Here is a 25,972-nt window from a genome sequence, read left to right on the forward strand (position 1 = left end):
TAAAATCAGATACTCCAAATCACCTACTGTTTGTCCAAGTGATTATGTCGTATCCCAGTTTCCCTCACCTGTTTCTGTGGTCCCTCTGTAAAGACTAGTGGCTGGGCTTTAGGCACTTTCCTGAAAATATTTGCTGTACTATGGAAATGGAAGTCTATGTAATATTATACAACTGTTTAAAATAATTAATTTAAAGAAAAGGGCCCAGTTAAGTAAGTAACTGTCATGTGGTTTCCCCTCTTTCAACGACTCTGTGACATAACTACTTGGATGGATAGTACCTGCCTCAGAAGCAGAGAATTCTACTTCCCTCATGAGAGAAAGAAGAGCTAATTTATAAGCATTATTTCTATGTGCCCATCACTCTTCAGAATGATGGAAACAATTGATAATTGGGTTCCCATATGCCAGGATTAATGTGCATGCATACACTTAGATATCACATTATTTATAATCAAAACAGAAATACAAAATTAACACAGATGTGTTACATATAACAAAATGGTATGTTCAAAATAAAAAAAAATATACAATTAAATTTCATCTTAGAATGCAGGCTTTCACGGCCGGCGTTGATAGGATGCATCCTAATTAAATTTCAGTTAGATAAATGATTATCTTTAAAATGTCACATACACACAAAAGACACGAAATCTAATCTTTGCATAAGAACTACAAGCTCTATCATTGAGCTTTGAAGGTCCACCTTCTATTCAAAAACGCTGTTCACAAACCTCGATCATGCTTTCTTTTTAAGTGTTTTATATTATCAGTTTTCAGTTGTGAGACGATAACTGGCATAAGTCATAGTCAGGGCTGGGCAGTATTTGAAATACATTTGTATTTTGTAGTTTGTAATTTTTAAGGATTTTCGAAAGTAGTATTTTGTATTTAAATACATAAAATTGATGTATTTTGTATTTCAAATACTCAAAATACCTCCTTCTCCCTTCTCCTTCTCCTCCTCCTTCTCTTCTTCTTTTTCTTCTTCTTCTTCTTCTTCTTCTTCTTCTTCTTCTTCTTCTTATCCTTAAAGTTTTGACTCTGCAGGATTTGAAGTTTCTCATTTTGGCTACAAAAGGACATTTTTTTGTAAAATGCGTCAGTATCGTGTTTAGACTCTTGATGTTCCAATTGCGTTTCTATATTCTCAATATTTTGTATATGTTTTTTTGTTTGAACATTTAATTCTATATTGAAATATTGTTTCCCACTAAGTTCAGTGTGACAAGGCTTGCAGTATATTTTACTCTAGTCTTTCACAACAAACACTTTTTCACCATACTTTAATACACATTCGTTTAACTTTTCAAGTGGATTTCGTTTCACTTTCGGCAACACTTGTAATGCACACGTCTGTACTGTATCCACGCAAATGCACAACTGCACCAATATCAGCAGTACACAGTACCCGGCCTCTCATACTGTCTACTTACAGTTTGTACACATCAAACTAGGCTAGTCCCCAGACTGAGATTTTAAGACTTATACAATCCTAGGTTTAATAATAAGAATCCATCTATACAGTATACTTTAATACATATTCGTTTAACTTTTCAAGTGGATTTCGTTTCACTTTCGGCAACACTCATAATGCACACGTCTGTACTGTATCCATGCAAATGCACAACTGCACCAATATCAGCAGTACACAGTACCAGGCCTCTCATACTGTCTACCTACAGTTTGTACACATCAAACTACGCTAGTCCCCAACCTGAGATTTTAAGACTTATACAATCCTAGGTTTAATAATAAGATACCTCAACACCTAAGAATGAAAACCTCGTATGTCTGATTTTCTAAATTTTACAGGAGAGCAAAAAATCGATATACAAGGTTTTCACATTTAAATAGATGGCTCGTAAGTCGGAAATTCTATATGATTTCGACATACAAGGTTTTCACATTCAAATAGATGGCTCATAAGTCGGATTTTCTATAATGACTAGAGATATGCGCTTTTCATTTTAAAATTAAAGCATAAAGAGATACGTGGTTTTCAATTTTTCTCTTTTTTCATGAAAAAAAAAAAATTAAAAATGAAAATTTTGCAATTGTAGACCATAAATTTGAGTGAAAATCGCATTTTCGAAAAAAAGTCGACTTACGAGGTTTTCATTCTTAGGTGTCGTATACAGTATACTTTAATACATATTCGTTTAACTTATCAAGTGGATTTCGTTTCACTTTCGGCAACACTCGTAATGCACACGTCTGTACTGTATCCACGCAAATGCACAACTGCACCAATATCAGCAGTACACAGTACCAGGCCTCTCATACTGTCTACCTACAGTTTGTACACATCAAACCCCAGCCTGAGATTTTAAGACTTATACAATCCTAGGTTTAATAATAAGATACCACCTATACAGTATAGAAACTTTCAGTAGTTTAAAGTGTAACATAATTTGTTACTTTTAAGGAAGTGAAATTTTATCTACTCATTAGCAATCATACGAACTATTCTAAATCTGCAATAAAATACATATACTGTCTCATAAGTAATGTCGATTTTAGAACAACATTTCAGTTATCTATTCTTCAAAGTAAAGGCCATTTTCTACAGTCTTGAGCCATCTTTCAGCAAGGCTTGTTATCCTGTGATAGTACCAGTTCTCGCTTTTGATGTGAAGAATTTGGTGATACCCATTTCAACAGCTTACAAAGTTTTGGAAATTGTTTCCACGCAGAAAATGGGCCATGGTTCGAAACAGTGGGTAATCTGAAGACACAAGATCAAGGCTATATGCCACTTATGGTAGCAGTTCAATTCCTAGATTTTTTCAGGGTAGTTCAAGTGGTATGAGATCTTGCATTGTCCTGTAGCAAGAGAATTCTATTTCGATTAACTGATGCTGGGAACCTCTCTCTCAAAACTTGAACTTGTTCTAGCTGTTGAGAATAAAGATCTACATCGACTACACGTCCATTTGGAACAAACTTGAAGTGAATCAATCTTCAAAATTCCACCAGACACACATTACTTTAGGACCGGACTGATTTTGTTTCATGACGACTTTGGAAGGCTGAAGAGGATCAAGCTACTGTCATGAGGTGTCAGGGTTGCGGTAATATATCCATTTTTCATCACATGTGGCAATCCTCCTGATAAATCTATCATCCATGGGATTAGCAATAAGCTGACGACAAATATCCACTCTGCATTGAGCCTGTTCAGGCGTAAATTCATGAGGTACAGATCCACAACTTCTATGTGATATTACAAGCATCTTAATGTGGTGATGTATTGTATCTTTTGAAGCACCAAGTTTTTCTGAGAACCTACAAGTACTTTTTTGTGAATATTTTTCCAAAACTCTGCGTGTATTCTGACTATTCCATTCCTGAAGTCTTTCAGGACGTTGTAAATATTTAATGTCTCCTTCTCCATTATTAAACACTGGAATAATCGCTGTGCTACATGCTCACTAACGACATCTTAACCCTCAACTACACACATTCAACTAATGCAGCGGCTTTATAATCCTGTTTCCAACAGTGATTTAGAAAAAAATTTGATCTCAAACTTTATCACCTCTATTTTATATTCTTTGTGTTAATTGATGACTGTCACATGCTCACAATATGCAATAATAACCATAGCGTCCTGTAAATTTCATTGCCCATATAAAGAAAATCATTACAATCTTACAAAATGCCAAACTTAAAAAAAAAAAAAAAAAAAAAAAAAAAAAAAAAAAAAAAAAAACACGACATTACTTACGAGACAAACTAATATATTACCGTATTTAAAAACTTTACTTTTATAAACACACTAAATTAAATAAATTACTGGACTGAATTCTATTTTCATTACAGACAAATACTAAACATTATACATACATATGGTGATGAGTGCCATGAAAAAGATCTGAATACCACTCCCAATAACAGCCACAAAGAGTCGTGAATATCTCGGTGGACGAAATACATCTCCATGTACAAGTTTCCAACCAGTCTCTTCAATAGCCTCATCTGGTCCTTCATCGGCATTGTACCGCGCGATGTCACGTCTCAAAGTCCTCACCATGATCATTGTCAGTATTCCTGTTCAAATAGTATGTATCCATTAGTACAAAACCAACTGCATATACTCTTATAGTGCCACAGAAATATTTATATATCATAACCATAATCACTATTATCACCACTACCACCATTACCACCATCATTATCTGGAAGGAATACTCTGTGCAAAAGAATGGACGATCTAAACCAATACTGAACATAAATTCATTATAGTTAATATAGTACAAATTAGAAACAATTACAAACATTTCCGAAGTAACATTAGCCAAATTTCCCAATACCTAAGAAGTGACATTATGACATTAATAGAAGAATAGTTTCATTTTTCTTTTACATTACCGATATACAGGTTAGTTAAAAGTCCCGCACCACCTACATAACTTTTGATAATTAGGCAATGCACTGAAGACTGTAATGCATAAATACTGAGTTCCTTTCTTATAACAGCTGAGATTAACTAACAAAAGGAAGATTTTTTAATTGGTTATTTTACGATGTTTTATCAACTGCTATGGTCATCTAGTGTCTTGAGATGAAGGTGATAACGTTGGGAAAATGAGTCCAGGGTCCAGTGCTGAAAGTTACCCAGCATTTGCTCTTAAGTGGTTGAGGGGAAAACCCCACAAAAAACCTCAACCAGGTAACTTATCTTATCCCAATCAGGATTTCAACCTGGGCCCACTTGTTTCATGGTCAGGCATGCTGTTACTCCACAGCACTGGACAATAAAAGGAAGATGGAGATCTCATTTGTATCTTGTATTAAAATTATGAATGTTGTGATTAGTACTAAATATATTTCGGTTTTTAACAAATAATCATCAGAGAAAGAATGAGCATTCAAGATAAGGTCAATACCAGTGATGGGGAAAAGTAGCACATTGTGCTCCCTTCCCCTCAATCATAGTTGAACCCCTCCCACTGCTAGCTAGCAGACTACTCATTCCTATATCTGTTTCCGTCCAAATCGCGACTACTCTGTCACAAGTCTGCGAGTATCAGTGGTGGAATCATGTCCCACAGCAAAGTAAAAAGATACATTTACAAAGACGAATGGGAATATAAGTACTTTCGTGTTCCTCGAAATAACAAAGCATTGTGTTTGTTGTGCAACAAGGAGGTATTCTGCTCCTTGTTTAGTGTGTTCTGGCATTTTAAATTCCTCCATGAACAGAATTATAGTGAGAAGAATTTGGCAGATAAATATTTGAATTTGTAATTATATCGTGGTGACATTGTTATAACAGAAATCCTGATATTACAGTATCGTGACAGTTTTGTGTAGTCATTTTACAGATTAAACGCTAATTTATGTCCTTTTTAAATAGGGCTATCCCGCAATAAGAAATTGGTTAAAACATTCATTAAAAATCAGACGAGCCAGCTTCAGTTTGTTTAGCAACAAACATACTTCGTGTTAGTTATCTTTTCTCGAAACGTATAGCAGAACAATTTAGGTGTTTTCGGAAGGAGGTAACAACTTCGGCCCATGGATTTATAACATAATAGCTAAATTCCTAAACATAAAATTTGCTAATGCTCCTTATTTAAAAAAATCAATTTAAATATTGCTGTTAACAGAGAAAATTTAAAGTTTAATTATTGTGATATTTATGTTTCTTCTTCTTCTTTTTTTTTTTTTTTTACTTTTCACTCTGTTATTTAATAAAATGTCTTAACATTATGTGGAATTAATTACTAAAATGTAAACGCTTGTTTCGTTCTATTAACATTTATCAGTACCCTATTAGTTTAGGTCAGGAATATAACAAAACTATTACATCACGTTTCTACTGGGTTACGCCACTGCACAGCTTTGGACTAGTCTTGTAAACAATCAAACCCGGAAACGACGAAATACGCCTGACCTTGCTGTTTTAGATGTGGAGTGGGTAAGTTGCTGTTTATGTTCGTTCCACCCCTTTTCCCCATCGCTGGTCAATACAGTAAAACCTCGATATAATTCTACTCTTATAATACTTTTCTGCCTTTAACACTCTGTTTTTCCTGATCCCTTGGCTTACCTTATAATGGATGTTAAAATATTCCACATATAATGTTCCCACTTATTACAACATCTCTTGATCCTGGACAAAGATTAACCCATAATTTCTCTCTTAATGAAAATGTTGTTAACACTTGAATCTTGCATACTGCCAGAAAGCTTCTAGAGAGGTATAAACCTGGTTTAGGAAAATGAAGAATGGAAAAGCAACAGGAATTGATGGAATCTCCATTGAATTACTGAAATGCTTGGGTGAAGACAAGAAGGATATTCTATCATTATATAACGAAATATAAGAGAAAGGCGAACGGCCTAAAGATTTCATGAAGACAGTGTTGCTGCCAATACTGAAGAAAGGTAATGCCATGAGATGTAATGAGTTCAGGACTATCAGCCTGACATCGCACTTAGCAAAGATACTTTTGTGTATACTGAATTGACGTTTATATTCTAAGATGGAAGGAGAGTTGGAAGAAGAGCAATTTAGCTTCAAGAAGGAAAAATGTACAAGAGGAGCAATTGAACTGCTGTGAACAATCGATGAAGGATACCTAGAGAAAAATAAAGAAGTGTATGTAGTATATGTGGACCTAGAAAAGATTTTTGACAGAGTGGATTGGAATAAACTTACAGGAAACCTGAAGAAAATAGGTGTAGATTGGAAAGAGAGGAGGCTACTCTGTAACCTTTATATTATGAAATAAAGAGTCAGAGTCAGGATAGGAGAAGGAATGTCAAAGGGAAGTCGAATAGGGAAAGGAGTATGACAAGGATGCACATTATCACCTACCCTGTTCAACAACTACTTGGAAGATTTAGTGAAGAACTGTTTTCAGAACATGGGAGGAGTGATATTACAAGGAAAAAGAATAAAGTGCATAAGATTTACTGACGATATGGCACTGTTAGCAGAAAAGGAGACGATACTATGGAACATGCTACTGGAACTAAATGCCAACTATGAGCAGTATAGGATGGAGATAAATGCAAAAAAAAAAAAAAAAAAAAAAAAATGAAGATCATAGTTATCGGAAGAAAACTAAAAAGGTAAACTTATCAATTTGAAATGAGGCAGTGGAACAATTGGACAGCATCAAATACTTGGGATGTACTATAAATAATAGAGCAGCAATGAACGTTTATGTCTCTTAAAAGCTATTTATAAGTACATAAGTAATTACTATAAATAATAACAAGAGCTGCTGCCAGGACAACTAGAGGAGGATAGTAATGAAAAAGAAAGCTTTTAATAGAAGGAGAAGTAGTTTCTGCGGACCTATGGAAAAAGAACTAAGGAAGAGACTAGTGAAGTGCTTTGTGTGGAGTGTGGCATTGTATAGAGCAGAAACATTGACTTTATGACGAAGTGAAGAGAAACGACTAGAAGCATTTGAAATTTGGATATGGAGAATGGAATGTGTGAAATGGACAAATATAATAAGAAATGAAGCTGTACTAGAAAGAGTGTGTGAAGAACGAATTAATGCTGAAAGGAAAAAAAAATTGGCTGAGTCACTGACTGAGAAGAAACTGCCTACTGAAGGATGCACTGAATGGAATGGTGAATGGAAGAAAAGTTCGAGACAGAAGAAGATATCAGATGACAGACAACATTAAAATACATGGGTCATAGCACGAGAACACACTCTTTCAGGAGAGTGCTAAAATTTTGTATATTTATAATTTCTTCGTATAGAATTTTTCTAGCAAAAAACAATATGCGGAGATTAAAAGAAAGGCAGACAATAGGAAAGACTGGAGAATGCTGGGTTTGCAGTGAAAGACCTGCCCTTGGGGAGAACACTATAAATTAATGTAGTTCTTTGATCATTAATGAACTTACAGAACTTATGTTTACACATTAATCCCATTGATATTGTTATTATGATACAAGTAAAGCAATATTATACAATGTGGAGGAAAATCTCGAATATTTATGTACTGTCATTTCCCATAACTATGGTTCTGGAACAAAACTATGGTCCATGATACAACTATGTTGTAGAAGTAACATAGCCAATTCATAGATAGCTGCAGTGACTTGACTTCAAAGTACAGTAAGCAAAAATATAGATAAACGAGGTACTACGTTATGGAGTACAAAATTTGAATGGACCATAGTTGTATTCCAGGACCACAGTTATGGGAAATGCCGGTACCGTATAAGGTTAATAATCATGTGATTGTGATTAAAGAAGCATTAAAACCTTCTTACCAGTTACCATTTCCTGGACATTTATTTGTTATCATATGAAGTAAATTAATGTAACTTCAGCACTATAAAGTAATGACCTATCCTCCTCACATCTCAACACCCCTGGTGAGTTGTAAACATTATATAACTATAACCTCTCATTTAAACTTGCCTGTCTGATCCAAGTATGGCTTGTTGCCAGCTCCACCAATGGTACTAAAATTAATCTTTTTCTTCTTCTTTACTTCATAGTATAGTCTGTTCCACCATGAAAGATCTTCCAGCCATTTCTTTCTTGGTCTGCCTACAGATGTTTCCTTTAAGTTTATATTTCCATATTTGTTTAGTTAATCTTGTATCTGGCATTCTTTCTAAATGTTATTTCCCTTGTCGTTTATAATCTTTTAATCTCTCATTCCTGTTAAAAAATTTGTAATTCTTCTCTTATGTCTTAGTTTTTTATGTGATCTAGTTTTGTACATTTCTTAACTCCTCTCAAAAATTTCATTTCTGAGGCCTGCATTGTACTTTACTTTAATGTAAGTAAAATTCTAAATAGCACTGCAAATAACTCCTAAGCTGTATATTATAGAAAAAAATCATTATTAGATCATTTTATTGGAATTGGAATGGTCCACAATATCCTACAAACTAAATCGTAACACTACGTAAGTAGTTTTCGTAATATGAACCATCAAAGCTGGTTCAAAGAGTAATTCTTCATTGAAAGTTACAAAGAAATAGAACGTGAAAGAAGATTATTTTCTTTTTCACTTCAACGATTCATCATTGTAAATAAAACGTAAGGTTTAATTTCATCCTGTATAGCAGAGCTGACCAGATTTTGCAGACTTTGTGAAGCTGCGCACTGGCAGGCATAGTAGCATGCCGTTCCACCATAAAGCGACGGCTCATACTGTCTCTCTCTTGTAGCAGGGATGGGAGTCAGTTTTCCAATGTATGTGGGTGCTCATGCAATCTAGATGTTGATACAAATGAAAATGGAGAGAAGGAAATCAAGTCTTGAATGTAAGTACAGAGAATAACTAAGTATTGCTAGAGCTATTTATTTGAAACAAGATAATACATTACCAGTGACTTACAATTTTTTCTGTCTGGGACAAATGTTTTTTACATAGTCAATCCAAGACAATGATGCAGATTGTCGTCACTGAGTGATCCTCGTAATCTGGACTTTGTAATATTTAAGATCGACAAGAATCTTTCACAGTTGTTTGTCGATCTGAACATAGAAAGCACTTTAGCTGTGTGCTTATGCAATTTAGGATAGGTTTGTTGAGGAAACTTGGAGTAAAATCCTTGCAAATTGTAAGTTGATTCGAAAAGATAGATAATTTGTATAAACAAAAGTCGCCCTAAATAAGGGTTCGATAGATCGGCCTACTAATCAATTCATAAAGAATAATAAGTAAACAAAACAATTTTGTGACACTTGGAAAGAAAAAGAAAAAACATTAAGATAAGAAAACGTAGGAAATCATTTACAATAAAAATTTTGTTGGGTACAAATGATTACTAATTATAGCTAAGGATGATTTTAACACGTGAGATCCTATGGCACCAATTGTTGCATCAGAAATTTTGTATTGTTTAAGTTGATTTAAAGTTTCATGTGGGATCGTGCCACAGGCACTGAACATGAGCCCAAAAACTGTCCAATGTGTAATGTGGTATTGTGCTCCAAGATGCTGACAACAAGGCTTATATATGACTTGTTTTTCACGACACACCTCTTGTGGCTGTTGCTCATGCATCTCAAAACGGATTGTGGGATCAAGAATGACACCCTTATCCTTCTGCCAATCAATTATGATGATATCAGCCCGTCTAGTAGAGCCATCAGAAGAGACGCAACCAACCTCCTCATAAACCTCATAGGAAGCATTCTGACGGATTGAAGCTGCGATGAGAGAACGAACCGTATTATGTCTGTTGATTCGGAGCAATTCTCCATGATGGCAGAAACCCAAGACGTGAGGAAGCGTTTCTTGCTCGTCGCATCTTCTGCAATGGGTTGAGTCAAGAGTTCTACCAGGGAGAGTACGTACAGGTGTTGTATTACAGTTCATCTTAATGGCTTGCATCCACTGCTGCTCGAAAATCCCTTTTTGGTTGAGATCCACGAATTACCTTTCTTCCAGTGAGAATAGAAAACAACTCCCAAACCTTTACTTTTCAATTTGCTCCATTGATGAAAAGAATCTTCACGCAATGCTTTTCTTAGTTTTTGAGAAGAGCAACCGAAGATAATTGGTAATTGTTTGATGCAATGTTCAATTTCGTTTGGAAGATTTCGAGTGGCTGCTACATGAATAGAAAACAACTCCCAAACCTTTACTTTTCAATTTGCTCCATTGATGAAAAGAATCTTCACACAATGCTTTTCTTAGTTTTTGAGAAGAGCAACCGAAGATAATTGGTAATTGTTTGATGCAATGTTCAATTTCGTTTGGAAGATTTCGAGTGGCTGCTACATGAGGGTTGTCAACGTGTAAAAGTCTTTGACAAATATTTAAGTGCTGAAGGTAAGCTTCCCACTGGGCTTTAAATACTCCTAAACCTCGCAATCTTCTTGGTGCATACAACATAGCATCCGGGGTGTCAGTAGGAATGTTAATTATTTCCTTAACAGCGCTGTGAATTAATTTGTCAATATCAGATAGAAATTTCACTTTACGATCTTTTAAAGGAAGGGGTAAACCAACTGAGGCCAGATATATTGATTTAATATATTTATCTTTTGGTCAGGCATGAGTAAGGGTGAAGTGACCAGCTGATTAAGATTTTTTGTCAGTTTTTCAATTAGTTGCGCCGCATTAAATTTTATTTCATCATTAAAAGTAATGCCAAGATATCTTATAACTTCATCCGATTTGATGCAAGATATTTCTTGTCCATCGATCAAGGTGAGGGAATCAGAGCAGAGATATCCTTTACGTAGGTGTATAACATTACTTTTATGCGGGTTTACTTCAAGACCAATTCTAGCTAAGGAATTCATAGTCAGCGATGTTGAATATTGAGCGGCAGATTTATTTTTACACAATAATACTAGATCATCCGCAAATGCAAGAATGGAAAGATTATTTAATTGAGGTGATATATTGTATCCATATTCTCCAGAGATATTACTTTCGCTTAATTCCTTCATCACGAAGTCAATGGCAACATTGAATAGAATTGGTGAGAGTGGAGCCCCCTGTGCAACTCCTTGCTTGATCATTATAGGGGCTGTCTTTGTAGCTTTATTAATAGTGATAGTAGTAGAATTTCCTATTAAAAGCGATGTTATAAGCGTCTTGAGTTTTGGAGGTATAGGCATAGCATTGAGGGTTTGTTCAATGTGTTGATGAGAGACATGATCAAACGCCTTAGAGATGTCCAGAAAAACTACACAACAATCCTTTTTATTAACTTTTGAATCCTTAAGGCATCCATTAACAATAGAGGAATTTAGGAAAACACCTGGACCAGACATAAAACCTCGTTGGTTAAGATTTAAATCAAGATAAGATCGTAACTTGATGTCTAATACACGCTCAATAATTCTGAGCAGAACAGAATAGATCGTAATTGGACGCCAGTTCTTAAGAATATCTGGATCGCCATCCTTATAAATCAGAATTGTGCGTGCACGTCGAAGGCACGGCCTAGTGTTACATTGTAGTTCAACTACCTCCATTTGCAAAGAATGTGTAATATTTTCAACGATACATAAAATGGTTAGACAAACAAATCGAAAATTGGCATCAGTTGGCACAAACCTTGCAATCGGTTCGAAAATTCTTCTATTAAAAACCGAATAACTCTGACATATTCTTTTATATTTGTCCCTTCCCAAATTGATTCAAGATCTGACAAATTAGCTTTTCCATAGAGATAGTTTTCTTTCGAATGCTTCAATCTTATCGCTTGTCTCTGTGATTAAAGGCCTGCACCTTGCAGTGAAAGATTCAAATTATTTAGATGACCTGTGATATCCGACAAAAATGCCAAGTTCGCGATCCATTTGGGATCAGAAAGTTTACATTCTGGCTTCCCTTTCATAATGAAAAATTCACTTATATGTTCCTATGAAGGAAAAATCTTTTCAAGACAGCCCAGCAACTCAGCCATTGTACCTCGCAATGGTATGGAATATGCAACATTTATAGACTCGAGAAATTCCTTGAACTGTCTGTGATTAAGGCCATGAGATCAAACAAAATATACTATGCGCATTACCACTTCCATAACATTTGCAATTTTTGCCACTCTGGTGCAAAGCACCTCTGATTAATGAAGCAGACTGTATAAATATTACACTGAAGCTATTTAACTTAGCCCTAACAAAACCACTCCATGCTCACCATATTGCTCCTGCACTGTCAGTAGTTACAGAGAACAAATGATCCCACTATAGACCCATTGCCTGAAAGATATCTGCTCCGGTGGTTGTGTTTTTGAGAGGGACAACTTCCATGAACTCCTCCGTAACTCGAAGGTAACTCTCATTACCTCACACAAAGATGGTCAATTGTGCCGTGTCCAAAATGTCAGTTGATTCGTCCAATGCAAGCAAAGATGGAATGAAATTTGAACATTTTTACATTAATTGTCTCATCACATCCTCGGCCACATCAGCAATCTGCTGCTCTACTGTTTGGTGGGAGAATTTAATTTTCTCGAAATATTCCCTTTTGATGAACAGATGAGTTCCATCGCATCAATCAAGCACACCTTCACGAATTTACCTTCCATAAATGTTTTTGGTCCTCTTGTTATTCACAACGAAATTTTGTAGCTTGCTCGCAGAGATGGACTCAATCTTTCAGCTTCCTATTTAGACATGTATGGAATGCATACATTGGGGAAAAACAAAGCATATTAGACCAGACAGAATTCGTCAAAAAGCATTAACACTTACTTCCAAATTCATGGTTAATTGTGCTTCTTCAGTTCCTGCACCTTAACGAGGTTTTCTGTTCCTTCCAAAATGTGCTTCCAGTCTTTGTGCTTCCAGTTATGATGACATTCAAGGGAATGTTTCTTCAAATTCACAACAACAAGGTGGCACACCAAGCATTTAGCATGTTCATTGTGGGACATAAATAAATAGTACTGTTCCCATTCTTGCTTGAATGAGGATGCCTCTCCACTTCTACGCTTTTTTACACCATGAGATATTGTGTATAAATCCAGCAGACTAGCATATACAACACACTGCAAACAGCAAGTTTTTCCTACCTATACTCTCTTACAGATTGCATGCCAGCGCTGGCTCTGGCACAATGCTAGCATGCTCATTTGGACAACTCTGCTGTATAGCACTGATATGTTTGGATGGAAAAAGTTTACAGTATTTACAAATATACTGTTCCACAAAAACTCAATTCCTCTAAATTTCATGTTGTGCATATAATGAGTGTACATTTATTCATTCATATGCTAAATAACCTGAGATGTTGATACAGCATCGTAAAATAACACACTAAAAGAAAAAAAAAATACAAAGCTGCAACTCTGTGACAAAATACCCTTCCTTCCAGAAACAGTTTGTATAAACGAAACTTTATTGTATGAAAATGCACTGAACAAATATGATTTACAAAGAGATGGAGGACAGAATGGAAGAAGAAAGGGAAAAATAAATAGGTAGGTAGGTGGATGCACTGAAAAACAATGGAGCAGAACGAACAAAAAGGAGAGAGAGATACATGAAAAAACAGACTGAGACATGAGTACAGAAATGAAGAGAGGGGAGAAAAGAGTAGAGAACAAAAGGATGATATGGAATGAGAAATAGATAAATGTGATTTCGGAAACTTGTTTTTTTGAAGTAGGCTTATGCCAAATACAAATGTGTACCAAAAGATTAAAACTAAGCGTTTTGGAGTACATCTGTACTTACAGAGATAGTAAAGATGTATGTAAATCAGTAATTTACTAATACAGTTTTATTTAAAAAAAAGAAGTACTGTCTATTTCTTAATACATTCTTATCCTACATTATCTGACAGTAGCCTACTTCATTCAATGACGCTCCTCTCTTGGAGTTAAGTCAGATAAGAAGGCTCTGAAACAAACTAAAAAAGGTCAAAGTAAAAGCTTGTGAAGTGATTATATTGTCCAAATATAACGTCCACTATTCAAACAGAAATACAACAGCTCAAACTCGAAGTGTTTATATTTTATATCATGGTTTTCTATTTATCACATAGACAAATTGACAAATTCACACTCAGATGATAGGAGACCTGCAAGAACTCTGACAACACAGGCAATGGATATACCAGTGAATCAGTGATCTTTCGAAAATTCAAAACACATGCTGTTCCATAACATCACAAAGTTCAGATCTCATATTCCGACAAAAAACTTAACCCTAAAAACACATTGCAAAAATAGAAACTTTATACAATAATTTTGCTTACATTCGAAGATATGTGATATTTATGAACCATAAATCACTGTATCCCTACATACCTATTGATCTAACAGATCTGTATGAGCTCCCTTCACTGCTGTCAGTGCAGAATTGGATACATATTCAAGTTCTTTATGATATTTTTCGTAACATCGCTGATGTTATGGTTCCAAAAGAGGATATCACTCTAGTGATTTGCGCCCACTATCTCTTTACTATATCTTCACAGAGTGATGTCCAGTGTGGTCAAATTGAGACTTTGTGGAAGCCGTGATGATGGTGGTAGTGATGTATATCCATGACAAATCTGTCTTCCTGGAAAGTTGTCGTTTAGGAACAGTTGGTGTGAAATGGACTGATGCACTGTCATGCTGAAGCCATACCTGATTCATAACTCCACTTTTAGTCAACTGAGGGCATTATTTCCAGGTAGCTTGTTCTGTTAACAGGCCCTTCAAAAAAAATATAGACAGTGTGTTTGCAAAATGCTGTGCTAAATTGCACACTCATCTGTAAAGAGGAAATTTACTCCAGATAAAGTTATAAGAAACTGCTGAAGCAATACAGCACACACTTTGTTACGTCAGTTCATATTAGCATTTCAAAGTTCATTAACGAAAACAGGTCGAAATGGCTTCATTAGTAAATCCTTCATATGACGACACATTGTTCAGCATGGTGTTCTGCTCGCATTTCTTTGCTGATTTATGAGATGACCATTCAATGATTCGGCAACTCTATCACATGAACTGAATCTCTTGACAGGTTGACCATGTTGCAGAAACCAATGCTCATTTCTTCCAATCTAATAGTGTTGCTTATTTTGGAGGTGGCTACTGATATCTCAGTTGGGAACTGTGCCATGATTTATCATATTGTCTGCCCAATGTGTAGTCTTTCATGGATCCAAAAACTTGCAACTAAGCACTCTATACTATGTACTCATATACAGGAAAAAAGTCCTGACTATACAATTCGCATGCCCAGAATAAAAGAACAGCTATTATTAATGAACAGAATTAATGTTCATCAGAAAACAACATCAACTGAGGGTTTAAGACACTAATTATGTGCTCTCCAAAAACAGTACAAGCTGCATTAAGGTCTGCTCACACCAACACAAAACGAGGGAGCAGCGGCGAAAGCAAAACTGACGCGAATTATTGTGAGTACAGGAGGATAGGAATCCACTCACACAGCAGCGACACAATCCCGCATAGATGGTGGGACTGCAGTGTTACTACTAGCAGTTTGCTGCAAGCAGCATTTTCCTGCATCCCACATTCATTTCGACAGTGGAGACTGAATAGGTAATAGTGTGTGTTAGGAGACTTTCCATGCTATACGACTTGAGCGATGAAGATTACAGGAATGTAAGGAAGAAAGATCAGTTGTGGGATGAAATAGGGAAGGAACTGCATGCACTGGGTATATATCACTGCTTTGTAACTCTTTATTTTTTGACTTGAGTATACAGAAGGTGAATCTCAAAACTGCATTCGTATTTTCGTGGGTCCAACAGTATATAACATAATAGGATACATGTAACACGGTATAATGTGACGTTATACAATTTTACCAAATTGGGATCTAGTTATATATGTAAAAATTTTATATAGGGTTCGCCAGAGAAATGGGTGATTTTAAAGTACGCACTACAGAAATATTGTAGGCCATAGAAGGTGCTGTTATCAGTTGTTATATTGCCGAAAATATGCCATTTATACAGCGTTACATCATCAGTCACCATGGAACAATTGACTTGAGTATACAGATGGTGAATCTCAAAACTGCGTTCGTATCTTCGTGGGTCTAACAGTATATAACATAACAATAGCATACATGTAACATGGTACAATGTGACGTTATATAATTTTACCAGATTAGGATCTAGCTATATATGTAAAAGTTTTATATAGGGTTCGCCAGGGAAATGGGTGATTTTAAAGTATATGCTACAGAAATATTGTAGGCCATAGAAATATTGTTGTTATATTGCTGAAAATATGCAATTTATACAGCATTACATTATCAGTCACCATGGAACAATGGATTGGTGCATAGCATGCATATGCAATCAAAGCGTTTTCAAAAACAATGACAGTTACGAGGTTGCTGACAGATCTTCTTCTACTTGGTGGCTTTCTCGTCGTAGCAGATCCTGTGACTTCGAAACTTGTAATCCATAATTTGATCGCATGTGCGCTAGGCACAGGATCATGACGTCCAATATTGAAATGTGTAACAAAATCTCGTCTAGCAGTCTCATAACTGTCATTGTTTTTAGCACTTTGATTGCATATACATGCTGTGCATCGCTCCATAGTTCCATGGCGACTGATCATGTAACGCTGCGTAAATGGCATAGTTTCGGCAATATAATAACAGATAACAGCACCTTCTATCACCTACAATATTTCTGTAGTGTGTACTTTAAAATCGCACGTTTCCCTGGCAAATCTTGTAGAATTATAGTAGCGTATATTTACTCAGAAATTTAAATAAATATGTACCAAAAGTTACGTTAAAACAGCATACCATGCTCATTTTCAGAATGCTATAAAGCACGACTAATTATTTAATTTGGTGCAATAGTGTATGCACGAAATTTTTTTATTACAAATGAACTTACCTCCAAGAACTCATTATAGACCTACACCTTAATTTAAGATAAAGTAATGACAGTTTCTTCACTGGTTATTTTTTAATCCCTGCTATAGACTGAAGATTATTTAATATCAAGTTTTGCATTGATACACACAATTATAATAAGTCTACACGGCAAAAACATAATTTAAAACACTCAACTATCACTTAAGTAAGCCTAAGAGATATCATTATTACGTGATTTCTGAAATTTTAAAGCTCATAATGTATAACAATTATTGAATAAACCATTAGTAACTTATGCTAATAATATTAAATTATCAGATACTTTTCCGCAACTATACAAATAAATTGGTGCCATGAGTCCTAACACTCGCTGTAAATATCAGTGAGCAAAAGACAATCCTCTCACATCTATTTTAAAAATCACTGAGAAAGTGAAGTGGAATGGGACGTTATGATTTATTTCGAACTATACACTGTTATTTTATTAGAGGATGAGTGCTAAAAAAAAACTACAGATTTTTCACGATCGGTGAAAGCCACAGCAGGTGCAGTAAAGAATGAGATTGTATTGTATGAAAACAAAAAAATCTCTGTTCTCTTAACCGAAGTTTCGGTTAAAGAAGAAGAAGAAGAAGAAGAAGAAGAAGCACAGCAGCAGTAAATACTGTACTTCAAATCGTCGATGTCAGCCACTTGATCCTTATGAATCCCCACAAGAAGTACAATGGTGTTAGATCTGATGACCTTGTTGGTCAAGCCATGGTCTCAGGTCCTCTGCCAATCCACTGTTTTGGGAAATTGTCATTCAGAAAATCGTGTACCTGGCATGCAAAGTGAGGAGGAGCACAGTCTTGCTGATAAATTCTATTCCAGCAACAAGCTGTGGCACAATATAGAACTCAGACAAATCTAGACAGGTTCTGTCTATTACTGTAGGCTCAGCATAAAAGGGACCTATCACACAAACTTTCATTAAGCCTCACCAGATATTCATTTTGAGTGAATCATTTAGTATTAGTATTTATTTATTTAACCTGGTAGAGATAAGGCCATCAGGGGATTACAACTATAATATGAAGAATAAAATTACGATTAATATTAAATTTGCAATTACAATAAAAATTAAAGTACAACATGATTACCTGATTAATGAAAGCTAGACATTTTATCATAGAAGTTAAGAACAAAGAATATTTTTGTATTTACTGAATTACAAATTGAACCTAGAATAACAAAATTCTATATAGTGATGAAATTACCGGATATTGAAATATTTTGTGGTACATTGAGAACTATTTACAAGAAACCATGTCTGAACGAGTCTCAATTACTGACCAAGTGCCTAGTAAGTTTGTGTTTGAATTCAATATTTCGACAGTCCCTGATGCTAGCAGGTAACGAATTCCAGAGTCTTGGCAGGGCTATTGTGAAAGAGGATGAGTGTGAGGAGGTGCGATGGGATGGTATTGTTAGTATTGTTTCATGGCGAGAGCGTGTGTTCAGATCGTGGTGGGAAGAAAGATAAATGAAGTGAGACGACAGGTACGAAGGAATAGAAGAGTTTAAGATTTCGAAGAGAAGAAGAAGTGAATGTAAATTTCTTTTCTTATCTAGTTTAAGCCAACCTATTGTTTCCAGGGATGGGGTAATATGATCATATTTACGAACATTGCTTACAAAACGTACACACAAATTATGAACACGTTGAAGTTTCGTTTTGTTGTCGCTGGAAAGGTCAGTGAGTAAAATGTCAGCATAGTCAAAATAGGGAAATACAAGCGTTTGCACAAGGGACTTTTTTAAGCAAGAGGGAACATGAACATTTATCCTTTTTAGCACATGGATAATAGAATATACTTTTGTGCGAGATCGGGCGTATTTGCTTGTTTTCCGCACAGAACCAATACGCGGTAAGTGTGAAATACCACATTCAGTATTCCCAACGTAACACACATAACAATTTCCCTCTTCTTACCGCTTAAGCGCGACATTCATTTTACTGCTTTAGGCTTTTAACATATTATTTTTAGAGACGTTTAACATAGTAATAATTATAAATTGGAAACTTACCACTGCAATTTCACCTAAATTGCAATGTTAATTATTGTTTTTAAATATTTGCAAAAATTAAGTAAAGTCTACTACTCCACGAAACTTATTGCATTCCTGATACAAGTAACATTAAGGAAGCCGTGAAAAAATCAACAAGATTCCAGATGCCGATATTATTACTGCAATATGTTATATAAATAATATTGTTAAAATATTAAAATGAAAAATAAATCATTACATAACCTTACCATTTGTTTTAAGTTCGCATTTATAGACTGGGGGAAAAAAAAGACATACGTATATCACGGAGTATAGTAAACACAGAAAATATTTTATAACAACAATGTTGAAGAAAGATATTTTGGATTTCCGAAGATGCCGTCATTAAACAGAAACCAACATGGAGATTTCATTGCAACTAATTAGAAATTCGTCTTTCAGGTATGTAATAAACGATCTTCGCACAAAATAATGTACGATACACGAGCGGTATGTTTGTTTTCATGTTCTCGGAAATTAAAAAAGCTCAACTACATTTCGCTTTTTCAATCTTTTTCTCGACCTTGAAAACGTCAACATACCGCTCTTGTAACCTATATTACTATTCTGCAGGTTTCTATGATTTGCATGTCCCAGTTGAGATTATTATCCATGTGAAGAACTGAAAGGGATATGCACTGTACCTACTTTAATGGGGGAAATGTCGAAGTGCTTTATGGCGTCGGTTTGCCGTTTGTGTCCTAATATAATTGCTTGTGTCTTTCCAGGATTGATATTAAGATGGAATTTCTTTGTCCACAATCTAGTCAATGTCTTCATTCAGTTTCTCTATAGCGTCGTTTACTCGGTCTAAGCAGGAAGAGCTGTAGCATTGAAGGTCGTCAGCATACAAGTGATAGTTACAATGGCTTACAAGAGATGTAATATCATTGACATATATTGTGAACAACAATAGTCTGAGTACCGACCCCTGTGGTATACCTGATGTTATGTTAAGCCAGAAGGAGTTCCGATTCCTGGATACAACACATTGTTGTCTTTCCCGTAAGTAGGATTCGAACCAACTCACAGCAGTCTCTGACAAATACAGATTTCTCAATTTATGGGTGAGCAAATCATGATGTTCATGTTCAAACACAATGTACAGATTTATGCTTCTCTAGATACTGCAATTGTGTCTATTAAGTTTTCCTGATATATAGAAAATTGCCTCATCAGAGAAACACGAACACATGATATAAGTACGAGCTGTCTTCATCAAGTTTTGCCAAGACACTCTCAGCTAACTTTACTTTTGACTGTGATCCACTGAGTTATTTGAATTTTCTATGCTCTCAGATGTAGCCTTTCGTAAAAACATTATTAATCATACTGTGATGAAGTTGGAGTTGCAAACTTGCTTGTTGAATTGATTTTCTTGAGCTCTTTGTAAATGAGGTTCGAATCCATTCAATGTCTTCTTCGGATACTTTTTGCTTGGAATATTTAACAGTTTTTGGCAAAAAACTTCCTGTTTGAAATTGGTGTCTCTTACAGTCAGGAATAAGATCATGTGTTTGTAGGTTCAACTTCTGATGAAATCAGCACTGTACATGCCTAACAGACTTTGTATCTGCTAGCCAAAGTACACACGAGATTTTCTCTTACGGGTGCATTACTATTTCTCTTTGTCGTATATATTTTCAGTTATAAATATTTGTTGGTGTTTCAAGCTGGACATGGTGTAATAAGTAAATTATTTATTTATCTAATGGCTGGTGCAATGATTACGATATCATTAACCCACAAAGAAAACAACAATTAAACAAACAACAATAATTAATTATGATATGACATCTTCTTTCTACTAGACAATAAATCTTTCCTGAATATTCAATTTGTTATAACTTCTGAACCATGTACACATGAACATTTTTACTCAAAACATATGACATCAAGGAATAAATTCCTGAAGTGCAGGTTAAACTTGGTGAATCATTTTGCATATTAAGCCTATATGTGAGAAAAGGAAAAGTGAAGTCAAGTCCATTATCTATACGATTACGAGGTTTGAAACCACAGAACTACGTCACTCAACTTAACTGACATTATCTACTTATTGCATGTTATATTAATCTAACCTTGGAAATGATAAGAGAATGGCTTGTTCCCTAAGTGCCTTACTAACCACTTTCTTGCTGAAACAGAAACAAGAGATGAAGCCCTCATTAGGAAAGAAAAGACGAGAATACTTATGTGACATACAGGATACACCTTGGTTCGTACCTCCTTGCCAAAATTCCACTACTGTAGAACAAGCTGTTTACAACATAATGCGTTACAAAATATGTGTCATAATTGAATGATGTTTTGGTCAAGTGAAGCAAAGTTTTCCAATATACCAATCAAAAATAAGAATAGCCACAGACAAGGTCTCCTGGTTATTATGTCCAGTATGGTTCTGCACAATGTGACAAAACACCTCTTCAATGACAACTTTGCAATTTCAAAGATACAAGATGTCAGGGAGAAAGATGGAGCAGCAGCAACAGCAGTGTGTATTAAGAAGATGCAACAGTGAAGAGACAATTACAAATTTGATAAGAAGTCTCCATTATCCAAGCAAGCACATTTTTTTTAAGTTGGTTATTTAACGACGCTGTATCAACTACGAGTTTATTTAGCGTCAATGAGAGTGGTGATAGTGAGATGGTATTTGGCAAGATGAGGCCGAAGATTCGCCATAGATTACCTGGGATTCACCTTACGGTTGGGGAAAACCTCGGAAAAAACCCAACCAGGTAATCAGTCCAAGTGGGAATCGAACCCGCGCCCCAGCGCAACTTCAGACCGGCAGGCAAGTGCCTTAACCAACTGAGCCACGCTGGTGGCTAAGTAAGCACACTGATATCATACTCTTCTTTTCTGTGATATTATTTAATGTTCTCCTCTTACTGACTTACAGTCCAATATGGTGTAAAGGGAAACCTTTGGACCAACCTTAGACTCTCTCAATCCAGACTACCCTAACTATGTGGCCAACACAATGCAGGGCCACCACAGTCACATCACAGGGCAAGTACTACAAGACAAACACTAGCCAAGAATCTCCACCCACAACAAGAATCGAACCACAGATTACTTACTTCGAAAGCATGTGCATTACACACTGAACTCTAGTAGTGGACTGGAACGATACTCAACAAATAATATTTATCATCATTACCATTATTAGAATCAACTCTTTTATATGGCAACAAATGTCGGACACTGTCAAAATGATAAAAATAGAATAAATACCTCACAAATTGAGATTTATATGAACTTGTCAGGTGTTACACTGAGAGGCTATATTAGAAGTGAAGATCTAAGAAGCCAGTGAAAATATTCATGATTAGTGAAGTTTGTAACTATGAACAAAAATGGGGACAGCATGAGGATGCCACTATACTGCCTGTCTTTTAAGATTCTACACTATACTTCCTGAGGACACAAATATATAGAACGACCATATCACATATGGACTGACCAATTCCTTATATACTTGTAAAATGGGTATTGAACCCAAACTGCAGATCAGAAGAAGAAGAATAAGAAAATCATTAGGTACCATTATTGCAGGATTATTTATTCTATTGTGTATCATTATTTCTAACAACTTTTTATCATTATTTTATTAAATTATTATTATTGTTATTATTATTATTATTATATTACGAATTAATTTTACTACTATTATTACAAATTGAAATATAAAGTACAAAGTCATACATGCTTAGTTCCAACAGTAACAAATATAAATGATACTCGGGAGGAAATTAAATGCAGAATAATATGGGTAATGTATGTTACTATTCGGTTGAGAAGCTTTTGTCATCCAGTCTGCTCTCAAAAAAGTTGAAAGTTAGAATTTATGAAACAGTTATATTACTGGTTGTTCTGTATGGTTGTGAAATTTGGACTTTCATTTTGAGAGAGGAACAGAGGTTAAGGATGTTTGAGAATAAGATCCTTAGAAAATATATGGGGCTAAGAGGGATGAAGTTACATGAGAATGAAAAAAGTTACACAATGCAGAACTGCACGCATTGTATTCTTCACCTGACATAATTAGAACATTAAATACAGACATTTGAGATGGGCTGGACATTTGACATGTATGGGCGAATCCAGAAATGCATATAGTTAGTTGGGAGCTGGAGGGAAAAATACCTTTGGGGAGGCCGAGATGTAGACGGGAAGACAATATTAAAGTGGATTTGACGGAAGTGGGATATGATGGTAGAGACTGGATTAATCTTGCTCAGGATAGGGACCAATGGCGAGCTAATGTGAGGGTGGCAATGCATCTTCAGGTTCCTTAAAAGCCATTAATAAGTTAGTACAGTATATGCTTAGTTCTTCTCTACTCTGTCGCTCTCTATCTCCTTTCCTCCACATCAATTTACTTATTTGTCTTAAAAACAACACTTCTTTCTGCATTTTGCAATTCTCCATTTGCACTGTGAGAACTGTCAACCATTTTAACATAACTCATCTCTATAATTCGTTCAATGTCATCCCTCTGGGTCTTCAGTTTCATACTCAAACAGCTTTCTTTTCCTTACATATCTGCTGGGACTCTCAAGAGTCACGTCAGGCATCGAATTTGCACCTAGTGTTAATATGTGCTCCATCTCTTTGGGCATCAGGCCGCAGAATATGGTCTTGGATCATAATGCCAACTGTCAGGCCTTCTCAAATAACAGACCATAGTTCATTGTCATAAATTTACCTGAATAAAGAATGAATCAGTAAAATAATGTTGTTCTTGTTCTGCCTGACAAGTGTTAGGCCACAAGACCTGTTACGGTCTCACATAAAATTTTCAAGCCATCTCTTAGCAGGATGGCTCACAGATCTTTGGCCATGTGGTACATAATCATAAATTGCCTTTGGGAGTCTACTATTACTCATTCTTTCCAAATGATGTTTCCAATTAGACTGATATTGAACAATGTAATCTAAAACTGGTTGAGTTTTTAGTTCCTTTAACATTTCACAATTTCTTTTCAGATCCCATTTAGCACAGCCCGCTGTTCTTCACATGAATCGCATTTCACAAGCCGTTATTCTGCTTTTATCTGCTTTCCTCAGTGTCTATGCTTCGCTGTCATAGCTGAGCATTGGTTGTGCCAATGTGTTGTAGAAACGTATGCGGGTGTGTTTCTGAACCAAGGATGGTTTCATCACAATATTTATAATGCCCATAGCTCTTGTGTATTTATTAATTTTCTGTGATATGTCCATTTCTTCAAAAATGGAAAGATTGTAACCTAAATATGGGAAACTATTACATCTATCTAATATTTTATTATCGAGACAAATTTTACTTTGTAATGGGTATTTCCCACAGAATGCCACAATTTTTGTTTTATCTGTTGAAATTTCCATATTGTATGTGGCTGCTACTTGCTGCAAATTATATATTGACCTTTGGAGGTCGTCTTCTGAAAGTGCTAATAATACCAAATCATCTGCAAAGAGAACTGAATCCAATTTAAAGTGTCTGTTAATTTGTATATATCCATGGCAAGTTTGCTTCCACTCTTTAATTATTCGGTTCATATAAATAATGAAGAGAATGGGTGATAATCCACATCCTTGTCTTACACCAGTATTGATGGATGTCCAAGATTATAGCTTACCATCTTGTTTAATTGCTATTTTATTTTGGTTATATATGTTATGAATATTGTGGATAAACTATTGTGGAACATTGTCGTCTACTAAAATTTGTAATAACCTTAATCTGTCTACTTTATCAAAGGCTTTCTTGAAATCCACAAAAGCCATATGTGTCTCAATATTAAATTCTTTGTGTTTTTCTAATAATAGTTTCATTGTAAAATATCCATCTGCGCATGACCTTCCTTTAAAAAATTCCATTTGTCCCTCTCCAATAAGATTGTCATAAAATTTCGATAATTTGTTTTTTATTATATTGCATAGATTTTGTAGCCTGAATTCAATAAACTGATCCCACGATAATTATCACAGTCCTGGCGATTGTTCTTCTTGAAGATCGGTATTATAATTGCATTTCCCCAACTTTCTGGTAGTACCTGTCCATCCCAAATCATATAAATTTTTATTCTTACCTGGCACTATTGCATAAGAAGAATTCCTTTCTCCTCCTAACAGATCAAGGGATGTTTGCTTTCAGTTCTGCGGATTTATAGCCCTGTCTGCTTCACATCTTTCTGTTTTACTCTATTATTTATGTTTGGTGAAGTTGTCTGACAATTCTCCCGGCTAATCAACAGCAGATGTGGTCCTCCAAACAGTTTGGGTATTGTGTGTAGGTGATATAATCACCATAACATAAAAAAATGGTGCCTACATTATCACTGTTATATTTTTTGGTATACATCACTTTCCTATACTAAAGCGCAAAAGTTAATAGCTTTATTGCCAAGAACTCAGCATTACTTAACAACAACATATTTAAGTTTTAAAATTTTATTTTCTATCATTTACAGACCGAATTCCCTTATCAGATCTTCTCTTATTCCCACCATCACACCCACTTCCCATTTGTAAGTCATTACTTCCTATGTAAGTTGTACATAAAGTAATAAAAAATTAAATTTATCCTCGGTTGAACTTGTGTCTTTGTAGCATTAATA

The 25,972-nt window shown here is 35.3% G+C and overlaps 1 protein-coding gene across 2 annotated transcripts in view; it reads right to left on the reverse strand.

Annotated features, from left to right (window-relative positions):
* The window catches only part of TM9SF4 (transmembrane 9 superfamily protein member 4), a 74,475-nt gene that overhangs the window by 37,506 nt on the left and 10,997 nt on the right, over positions 1-25,972 (reverse strand). For both annotated transcript variants that reach the window (XM_069834400.1, XM_069834399.1), the window contains exon 6: positions 3,850-4,053. In XM_069834400.1, the coding sequence (XP_069690501.1) occupies positions 3,850-4,053 (204 nt within the window). The remainder of the gene's footprint in view (positions 1-3,849; positions 4,054-25,972) is intronic.

This window comes from Periplaneta americana, chromosome 9 (genome assembly GCF_040183065.1).
Source record: "Periplaneta americana isolate PAMFEO1 chromosome 9, P.americana_PAMFEO1_priV1, whole genome shotgun sequence".
In the NCBI taxonomy this organism is placed as follows: domain Eukaryota; kingdom Metazoa; phylum Arthropoda; class Insecta; order Blattodea; family Blattidae; genus Periplaneta; species Periplaneta americana.